At 45.0% G+C, this 11,110-nt stretch overlaps 1 protein-coding gene across 1 annotated transcript in view; it reads left to right on the top strand.

Moving 5' to 3' along the window:
• Positions 1-10,084, top strand: part of nebl (nebulette) — a 146,343-nt gene extending 136,259 nt beyond the window's left edge. Inside the window, exons 5-7 of the mRNA XM_079490322.1 lie at positions 4,653-4,830; positions 8,706-8,833; positions 9,845-10,084. Coding sequence (XP_079346448.1) covers positions 4,653-4,830; positions 8,706-8,833; positions 9,845-10,021 — 483 coding nt within the window. The 3' untranslated portion in view covers positions 10,022-10,084. The remainder of the gene's footprint in view (positions 1-4,652; positions 4,831-8,705; positions 8,834-9,844) is intronic.
• The last annotated feature ends 1,026 nt before the right edge of the window (positions 10,085-11,110 follow it).

Genomic DNA, 11,110 nt, shown 5'->3' with positions numbered 1-11,110 from the left:
AATGAAATAGTGCGGTTTAAAGAACTCTTTTGTTTCCTACAAAATCACGACCGTACTTCCACCAGCAATGAGTCGGCTGGCGACCGGAAGTGCAGCGGCAAGCTTAACGTGGAAGGGTTTCTCATTGTCTTAACTGCTCTCTCTCTCTCTCTCTCTCTCTCTCTCTCTCTCCCCCTCTATAGAGAAAGTATAAGGATGAAGCAGAGAGAATGAGGTGCAGTTATGGCGGCATGTCTGACTACCCAGAGATGGAGAGGGTCAAAACCAACCAGAGAAACATCAGCTCTGTGAGAGAACACGCACATCACGCACACACACACACACACACACACACACACACACACACACACGCACGCACACATGCACGCGCACACACGCACATACATGTGTATATAGAACGTCGCAGTCCAGTTATTTGTTCGGCCCAAAAATGTTTGTTTATTGTCATGATTTGTCAACTCGGCTGTTGTCTTTGTCCGAGGCTTACAGGTCTTTAACCCATTTTGGGCGGGAACCCCTTTTGGTGTTAGCATTATGTTATGCTTTAGCTATTGAAAAATAGCAGATCTACAAGCTCATAGCGCGCCACCGAGTGGCGCGCTACGAGCTTGTAGGTCTGTTATTTTTGAAAAATCGAAGAACCACTGACAGAAACATAGCTTTTTCAGAAAACTGTCAGGATGTAGAAGACATTTTTAGAATCTGATCAATAAATACGTTTTGAAACGTCTATGGAAAGATTAATGGGAAATTCTCTTCCGGTGCCCTCGCAGGGGGGCGGGACTGCGACGCTCTATTGTCTGTTAGCTTAGCTGCGGTGTGTATTACGTGTGTGTGTGTGTATAATGTGTGTGTCTGTGTTGTATTGTTGTGTGCTAGCTGAGGTATGCCTGGGACTCCAAACTGATGAAGGGTCTGATGTCTTCAGTCACTGACACGCCTGAGATTGTCCTGGCGAGAGAGAACAACAAGAAGATCAGTGATGTATGCACACACACACACACACACACACACACACACACACACACACACACACACACACACACACACACACACACACACACGCGCACGCATTGTTAGCCCTATTTGTGCCAGGTATTGTGACTTAAAGGGTAAGGAGATAGCAGGACATACAGCTTAATTTATAGCTATAACAAGACATTTAAAACAGTTTTTAATATTTCATATCATATTGTCTTATGTCCCTCAAACTTATTTCTAATGGTTTGAGGCTCAATCACCACTCTGATATAACCAGTCCATGGCATTTCTTTTTGGCTTCTGAAGCTGTTTTAGCTGCAATACCACAATGTTCTGAGGTGGTGGGGGCGCTGATATGCAACTTATTTAATATTTGAGTCATTATAATACTGATGCTAGATAAACACAGGCTTGTTTCCATTCCATGCCAGCTTGGAAAATCAACAATGGTGGACATTGTAAACAAAGTGGAAATGCAAATTTGGAACTGAAGAATGAAGAGAGGGAGGAATTATATACAAAGTAGGGTGACATTGATGACATCACACATACGACCAAATCAGTTGAGCTGTTCCTGAGAGCAATTTCCATAAAAGCCCCTATGATGAGAAATCCTGATTGTTAAAAATTGCATATTTGTGGGGATAGAAAATACACAGGGGAGCTAAAAAAAAACACAAAGAAAATTGAAAAAGTTGAATTTTATGTTATAGGTCCTTTAAAGCAGGGGTTCTCAACCCGTGGGTCGCGACCCCTCGGGGGGTCGCCAAATTATTTTAGGGGGTCCCCAAATTATTTTCAAGAAAAAAAAGATTTCTTTTTTAATTTTATTTTCACGATTTTTAAAAAATAGCAGACCTACAAGCTCGTAGCGCGCCACTCGGTGGCGCGCTACGAGCTTGGAGCTTGTACAGAGAGGACGTGTTATGTGGTGTGTCGTCAGGTCCAGTACAGAGAGGATGTGTTGTGTGGTGTGTCGTCAGGTCCAGTACAGAGAGGATGTGTTGTGTGGTGTGTCGTCAGGTCCAGTACAGACAGGATGTGTTGTGTGTCGTCAGGTCCAGTACAGACAGGATGTGTTGTGTGGTGTGTCGTCAGGTCCAGTACAGAGAGGATGTGTTGTGTGGTGTGTCGTCAGGTCCAGTACAGAGAGGATGTGTTGTGTGGTGTGTCGTCAGGTCCAGTACAGAGAGGATGTGTTGTGTGGTGTGTCGTCAGGTCCAGTACAGAGAGGATGTGTTGTGTGGTGTGTCGTCAGGTCCAGTACAGAGAGGATGTGTTGTGTGGTGTGTCGTCAGGTCCAGTACAGAGAGGATGTGTTGTGTGGTGTGTCGTCAGGTCCAGTACAGAGAGGATGTGTTGTGTGGTGTGTCGTCAGGTCCAGTACAGAGAGGATGTGTTGTGTGGTGTGTCGTCAGGTCCAGTACAGAGAGGATGTGTTGTGTGGTGTGTCGTCAGGTCCAGTACAGAGAGGATGTGTTGTGTGGTGTGTCGTCAGGTCCAGTACAGAGAGGATGTGTTGTGTGGTGTGTCGTCAGGTCCAGTACAGAGAGGATGTGTTGTGTGGTGTGTCGTCAGGTCCAGTACAGAGAGGACGTGGGCAGTGGAACCGCCGTCTCCCACACGCCTGAGATGGAACGAGTGAGACGCAACCAGGAGAACATCAGCTCAGTGAGCGCACGCACGCACGCACGCACGCACGCACGCACGCACGCACGCACGCACGCACACACGCACGCACACACACACACACACACACAATGTCATTTGCAGACATTGACTGACCATGCAGAACAATCATCCTTTCAGAAAGCAGGAAAACACACACGCATACACACGCACACACACTTGCGCACGCACATGTGTACACACACACACACATACTCGCACGCACACACACACACGTGTGTCCGCGCACAGACATGCACGGACACACTTGTGCGGACACACTCACAGAAGCACATCCAGTCAAAAGGAGCTCTGGCGCCATTGAGACCAGAGAAGGTCACTGTTGGCAGCCTCTCAGCCAATCAGTCCTTTAATGAGCTCCCACAACAATACAAGTACACTTCGTTTCTGTCTGTCTGTTTCTTTCTTTCTTTCTTTCTTTCTCTCTCTCTCTCTCTCTCTCTCTCTCTCTCTCTCTCTCTCTCTCTCTCTTTCCTTCTCTCTCTCTCTCTGTAGGTTCGTTATAAACAGGGTCTTCAGGCCACCAGTGTGGGAGTGACTCCCGAACTGGAGAGAGTCAGACAGAACCAGGAAAATATCAGCTCTGTAAGATGCACGCACGCACGCACGCACTCACACACACACACACACACAAACACACACACACACACACACACACATACACACACACACACACACACACACACACACACACACACACACACACACACACACACACACACACACACACACGCACACACACACCTGCAGTGCTCTAGTCTCATTTCTCTCCAAAAGCCCTTGAATATGATGATTATGATTTAGGATTACTGTCACTATGGTAATCTCACACTTCATATTGCACACACCATACCTGCAACTTTCATCAGCCCTAAAATAAAATAAAATAAAGATGTATTTATTTTGTATTATTCCAGGGGCCACAAGGGGGCGCCCCCGCGGGCCGCATTTGAATACCCCTGTCTTAAAGTAACTAGTGACTAAAGTTTTCAAATAAATGTAGTGGAGTAAAAGTACAATATTTGCCTCTGAGATGTAGTGTAGAGTAGAAGTAGAAGTATTGGAAATTCGAAATACTCCAGTAAAGTAAAAAGTACCTCAAAATTGTACTGAATTGCACAAAATTGTAAAATTGGGAGTGTGTTGATGATCAGGTTGATGTTGTTGATGATCAGGTTGATGGTGTGTGTGTGTGTGTGTGTGTGTGTGTGTGTGTGTGTGTGTGTGTGTGTGTGTGTGTGTGTGTGTGTGTGTGTGTGTGTGTGTGTGTGTGTGTGTGTGTGTGTGTGTGTGTGTGTGTGTAGATCAGGTACCAGCGTGGGCTGCAGGAGCAGAGAGGGCGGAGCTACTCAGAGTTGGACACGCCCGAATATAGGCGTGCCAGGAAGTCCCAGGACTTCGTCTCCATGGTAGCGGCCCGGCGGCGGTCGCCATGGCTACCACCACCGCCATGCTGGGGGAGGAGCTAACACGTGACTGACAGGCACCGTGGGTGGGGCTGACGCACCCATACTAACAACGACAACCAATCAGCATGGAGGACTGTGTGGAGGACTGTGTGTGTGTGTGTGTGTGTGTGTGTGTGTGTGTGTGTGTGTGTGTGTGTGTGTGGTGTGTGTGGTGTGTGTGGTGTGTGCGTGCGTGCGTGCGTGCGTGCACGAGAATAAAATATTGTACCATGCACTGTGTGGAGTTTTTTTTGCTCACTGACAAAATGCACCCCTGAGCTCCGTGTGTGTGTGTGTGTGTGTGTGTGTGTGTGTGAGAGAGAGAGAGTTTTTTTCTTGTGTGGCTTCAACTGACTTGTCTAATCTAACATCTCTCACCACATCTCTGTCCTAACAGTGTGTGTGTGTGTGTGTGTGTGTGTGTGTGTGTGTGTGTGTGTGTGTGTGTGTGTGTGTGTGTGTGTGTGTGTGTGTGTGTGTGTGTGTGTGTGTGTGTGTGTGTGTGTGTGTGTGTGTGCGTGTGTGTGCCAACAGGCTAAGTACCACGAGGACTTTGAGCGTGCACGTGGCCGAGCCTCTACGCCAGGGATGGACGAGCCCAGCATGGAGCGATACCACAGAGCCAATCAGATGATAGGGGAGGCGGGCTATAACAAAGGGATCCACCCACAGGTAGTGGAGATGGACAGGAGGCCTGGAGGCATCATCGTAGGTACGTCTGTGTATGTTTGGGTCAGTGCGCACGCACATGTGCATGTTCATGCGCGTGTGTGTAGGAAAAAATGTTTGTAAATCTTCCTTCGCTCTGTACAACAGGTTGACTCATATCTTGTTTTCTAAAAGCCATCAGGTGTTTCCTTTCCAGGAGAATGGACTTCCTATCCTGTCTGCCTCGACTAGAAAAAGCTTTTGTCTCACTTTAATGTTTGTCTCCTCCCTCTGATGGTGCCTGGTTGTTTAGACGCCTGTTGGAACATTTTGCCATGTCCTTCATACCATACCACCATCCCGTACACACCTTAGCTAATGTCATCAAATGGTGGTACCAAATAAATAATGGGCCTTCATACGAAAAGGGTTGAAAACTAGGTTATTTCTGACGGTATTGTTCCCTGCGCGACATTTGCACGTACAGGCTATATGCTTGTGCGTGGTCATTGGATGAAATGATTAGCAGACAGTATACGCTTAATTAACTATGAGAGTGTACAAATGGAACCAAATTATTTGGTTCCACTTGTACACCCTCAGAGTTAAATCAACATAAATTGGGGTCCCAGAGATAGAAAGAGAAATGCCATTAATTCACAGGCGGGTTTAAGCTATATATATACGAGAAATCTCGACAATTGCCACAGATTGACATAACATAAATCCAATTGTAGCTGTACATTACAACATGTACAACATTAAGTGAAAGTGGTGGAATTGATTTGACCTTTGTGACGTATGATTGACCTCTAAATGCCCTGTAAAGACTTGAAGGTGTGGAGAACAGACCCAGGCTCCATCTTTGACTTTGATCCTGTGGTTGACAACATCCAGTCCAAGAGCCTCCGCAGAATGTCTGGTACCTACCTCTCTCTCTCTCTCTCTCTCTCTCTCTCTCTCTCTCTCTCTCTCTCTCTCTCTCTCTCTCCCCTCACTGATCTTCTGCATTGTGTCTATTCACTGTATTTGTCTTTTTAGTTCTTCACATTTGGTTTCCCTTTGTCTCTCGTTGTTTCTCTTCTCTTCTCTTCTCTTCTTCTCTTCTCTTCTCTTCTCTTCTCTTCTCTTCTCTTCTCTTCTCTTCTCTTCTCTTCTCTTCTCTTCTCTTCTCTTCTCTTCTCTTCTTGAATTTCCTCTCCTCCCTCATAGCCTACTCTAGTTCATTCTGTCTGTTCTTGTCATATTTTAAGAACTGTCATTGTTTTAGTTCTTAATATGCATCTCCATGATTCTCATCTTTCTGTGTCTGTGTGACTCTCTCTCTCCCCCCCTCTCTCTCTCTCTCTCTCTCTTTCTCTCTCTCTCTCTCCTCTCTCTCTCTTTCTCTCTCGCTCTCTCTCTCTCTCTCTCTCTCTCATTCCTTCTCTGTGTCGTTTCCTGTGTGTGTGCTGCCCTCTGGTGGTGGTTCAGAGCGTGCCACTAGTAGCAGACTGAGCAGACAGGCCTCTCAGCTGTCAGTTCACAGTCAGCCTCAATCTGTCAGCTCTCTGCCTTCCGAGCTATGGGACCGTAGCAGCAACTCTACACCTGGTACACACACTGAGTGATGACGTACACACACACACACACACACACACACACACACACACACACACACACACACACACACACACGTGCACGGGCACACACGTGCACGGGCACGGGCACACACACACACACACTCACTCTGAAAAATGGTTATAGTAAAATTATGAGTGTTCATTTAGCCCAAGGGTTCCCAAACTTTTCAGCCCCAGACCCCAAAATAATCCTGCCTCCTAACCCCGGAGGTAATTTTTGCACAGGAACGTGCACGTTTGGTGCACATTTGTCCGCACATGTAATATATTAACCCTGGGGGCTATTGGGGTTTTGTAACAATCATGGTTAAAATGTATTTGTAATCATTTTTACATTATGTGTGTAAAATATTTTGATGACCCACGAGAATTTCGCGCAGGTGTAAAGCACATGCGTAAACGGCACTTCTGCATATACTCCGCATACGTCACGGTCCATGACCTGGCCAACCGAACCACGCACAAAGCTGTGAGCGCACAAATTGTGCTCTTCTCAATCGTATATATATAGATTTGTACCATTTTGTACCCTCTCAGGATTAAATGAACACTGATGATTTTACAGCCTCTGATGTCTCTCTGTTCTTTCTAGCAGTTTGGATGGCATGCCTTTTAACCCTTATATTCACCTAACATACTCTACTCTACTCTACACAGCATTCACCTCTTTACATACTGGCTGCCAAAGACAAATGAAATCACGTGGCTCTCGAGACGCATATCGGAACGGACCTAGAACTTAATTTAGGGACTTAAGAAATAGATTATAACTATACATATACAGCAGGGGTCCTCAACTGGCGGACCGGACCGCAGACCACCTCTCTGTGGACCCTGGGCATATATTTTTAAAAAAAATTGGGGGGCGGTGGCCTGTGTCGCGCTCATGACCTTAGTCTTTTTCAAAAAATATTAGTGGACCTTCAGCATTTCTAGTTGAGGACCCCTGATATACAGTATACAACTCGAATGGTGAAATGCCATTTCTCTTTGGCAATGTGGTTACTTTTTTTTCTCTTCTTGTTTACAGGTGGTGCATGCGTGTGAAGCCTGCACTGAGCTGTCTGAATTCACAATGATCCATTTGATGTTCACATGCTTACCGTTTGAATTTGAACTCATGTTGTGATGAATGAATGACTACTCCCTTCAGGCTTATGCTGAGTTCACACCAGGAGCAGCCATGTTCTGAGAAAGTAGCGAGCAGTGTGACAAAGCTTCTAGGAACATCTTTGAATGCAGATGGTGGCCTCTAGATGTGTCACAGAGACTATTCTTTTTGGGAGCATTTTACTCATTGCTGGCTGTCTGAATACCAGAAAAACTAAAAAGTCATTAAAATGTTGACATATTATTGCTTATAGCAGCTGAGACATGGCAGGTGTATAGGGTAAAAACAAATACTAATAGCTATCACAATGATACTTCTCCAGTTGATTACTTACATTGAGACTAAGACTTTTTTTATTACAAGTTTTCTGAAAGTATTTTTAAATATGTAAATTAGGCATTATATGCGCTTATATTGCATACATTTCGGGGTGATGAATCTGAAGCTTGGATGAAGCCAGGTTCAAAATGATTGTTTCATTTTCTTGACATATTAGAGGGGATTTTAGATATCTATTCTTATCACTCCATAAATCAGAAAATACTGTCATAACAGGCATACAAATGGAATAGGAATAAAATGTGATGTAAATCAGTGAGTGCAAGTGGAGAAAAGTATGAGAAAACTCATTATGAGAAAACAGCCTTTAAAGATTTCTATTCCAAAACCTTTTATTTGAATTCACAATTTTTAGACACAAATATCTCATCCAATACTATGTATATCCATACATGCAAAATATGGTCATTTCCTTTGTACCAGCAACGCGGAAATAGAGAGGGTGGATTTTCACCCAGAAATGAGCTGTCATTGGCTAAAATAAACGACTAAAATAAACATCTAAATGTGTATTTTACATTTTTTTTGCATTAGTTTGAAATTAGACATGTTTAGGAAGCAAAATAGCACAAAATCTCAACATTGAAAAAAAGTGAAAAGTTTTCACCTGCCATGTCTTGTTCAAACGACGTTTGCGTCTCGTGTGACGACATTAAAATAGCGACCAAAGATCGAATCACCATTGCAACAACAACACCGGTAGCGAGGATCATTGTCTTGTCCGTGGAGATGAGCGACCGCCGCTGTCCCCATGGTGGCAGGCAGTGAGCCAGCAAAAGGCCAACGGACAAAGTTGAGAAAAGCTAAAACATTGATACTTTATAGACGGTGTTAATTGACCAATGCCCCCCCCCCTCTCTCTCTCAGCTCCAGTGCTTCCCGGGGCATACCACCAGGGGGTGCAGCAGCAGCCACAGGGATACCATGGTTACATGCACCAGACCAGCATGTCATCAGTGAGATCACTCACCTCCCCCCCACACTCCACCACCATGGTACGGTCCAGGTGTAAACTATGAGAGTACATTGCTATTGCTGTTCAATAGAAAGCTGGAACGGTTTGTATTTCTGACCTGTGTTCGCTTATATAAGATAGTTTAGTTTATCTCATTTAATTTAGTTTGGTATTGTACAGGTATAAAACATGAACGTAAATTCCTATTATAAATTAATTAGATCATATTCATAATTGTGAGATGATATCACCTGGGATTTAGTCATGATGTACAGTAGAAAAAGTATTAAAGCTGAAGATTTAGTTTTTGTTACAAAAATGGACCATTGGCCCGGTGGCGTGAAGATCTTACCCTTCATCATGCAAAAGCCTTTACAAAAATAAAAATACAAGCTAAAATAACTGCATAAAGCTGAACATGTTGAAGTTTGAAGTGTGGAAATAGCTGCCAAAAATGTGGCTGTACGTACTAGAGTAGCCAGAATGTGAACCCGGACATGTTGAGTACACCAACGTTTTATGTTATAAATGTTGAGTATGGGTCCCCAGCATGTAGAAACTGCCGGATGCTAATTTGCATATGTTGAGCAAAAAATCACTCATTGGGCTAAAAACGGCCATTGACGTCATCACAAATGTGATGATGTCAGCACAGGTGGGCATGGCCGTTTTTATCCCAAACTAATGCTTGGAATGGATTCAGCATCATGGAAACCCCCTAGTTTGACATGTCACATGCTACATAAAGCATGATGACATTTTGAATATTTTGCCTTCTATAGGTTGTTAATGGTATGGTCACAGATTATGCCAATTATGAAAATTGCTCAACATATGCAAGTTAGCATCCGCCAGTTTCTACATGCTGGGGACCCATACTCAACATTTCTAACATAAAACGTTGGTGTACTCAACATGTCCGGGTTCACAATGGGGCTATGGGCTGGCTACTAGACTATATCTTTAGCTATAATTATTCGATACAACGCTGAAACTGTCTCTTTTTTCTTTCTTTCTTTTTTGACTTGGTGCTTAATTGCCGTGGCCGCAGCGCATGTACCGCGCACTCTACGACTACGCGGCTCAGGATCACGACGAGGTGTCCTTCCGAGACGGCGACATCATCGTCAACGCGCAGTCCATCGACGAGGGCTGGATGTACGGGACGGTGCAGCGCACCGGGAAGTCTGGCATGCTGCCAGCTAACTACGTGGAGTGTTACAACTAGAGGGAGATGGATGGAGGGAGGGGGATAGACATGTTGTCAGCCAACTACATAGAGTGTTATAACCATACAATCAAAAGGTAGACGCCGCCTGGGCCGTGGCTCAGTGGTCCATGGCACCTTGGCTGGTAATCCAGTCTGGCAGTGTGCCGCGGGTTCGACTCCCGATCCCGACGGCCTTTACTGCATGTCTTCCCCCCCATCTCTCTCCCCATTTCCTGTCAGCCTACTGTCTGTCCCTCCATAAAAGAAATAAAAAAATAAAGGCGAAAGCCACAAAAAAAAAAACATAAAAAACAAAACAAAAGGTAGACGCCTCCTTTCGGCTCTGGGGCGTGTGTCTCTCTTGCAGGCAACATGTAGGCAATTTTTCCCGAGTTCCCTTGCGAAGCATAGCGGAAGCATCATAGCGTTATAAAGGATAGAGTGCGGACAGCCCCCTGCTATTCATTTCGATGGAAGTTGCTCAGTTGTAAATTGTTTTTACTTCTGTTCTGTAAAGCGACTTTGGGTACCTTGAAAAGCGCTATATAAATAAATACAATTATTATTATTATTAGTGGCGTTTTGAAGCACCCGGAAGAACGGTCTACTTCTGCATTTTTTTTATTTGGGCACCAAAATGTGGTTCGCAAAATGCAGAAGTGCTCAATGTTAAACCCCAGCTGCTACAGGGTTTCCTTGTCATAAATGCAGGGGCCTGCCTGCAGTTCCAGTTTTCACCACTACATCTCGCAGCTTCAACATTGGCAAGCCTTACTGGAGGCTTGGGAAGCATGAAGCTTGCTAAGCTTCCGCGTGCGTCACGGAAGGGGACGTTCGGTATAGGCCAATCAGACAGGCAATGCTAACGTTGTGTTTTCTCATGCCAATACAGCTCCCTTGGATTGAATTGATAAGTCCCGGAAAAGACGCGCTGTCTTTTCCGAGACACATCGCTCCAATGAACTGCAGCGGCCAATGAGGTCGCTCCAATGAACTGCAGCGGCCAATGGGGTCGCTCCAATGAACTGCAGCGGCCAATGAGGCATCTACCTTTTAAATATCTATGGTTATAACTTCAGGAAATAGAGCATCGCAGTCCCGCCCCCT

The sequence above is a fragment of the Electrona antarctica genome (assembly GCF_951216825.1).
Source record: "Electrona antarctica genome assembly, chromosome: 20".
Lineage (NCBI taxonomy): Eukaryota > Metazoa > Chordata > Actinopteri > Myctophiformes > Myctophidae > Electrona > Electrona antarctica.
This window is presented reverse-complemented; position numbering and strand designations above follow the sequence as displayed.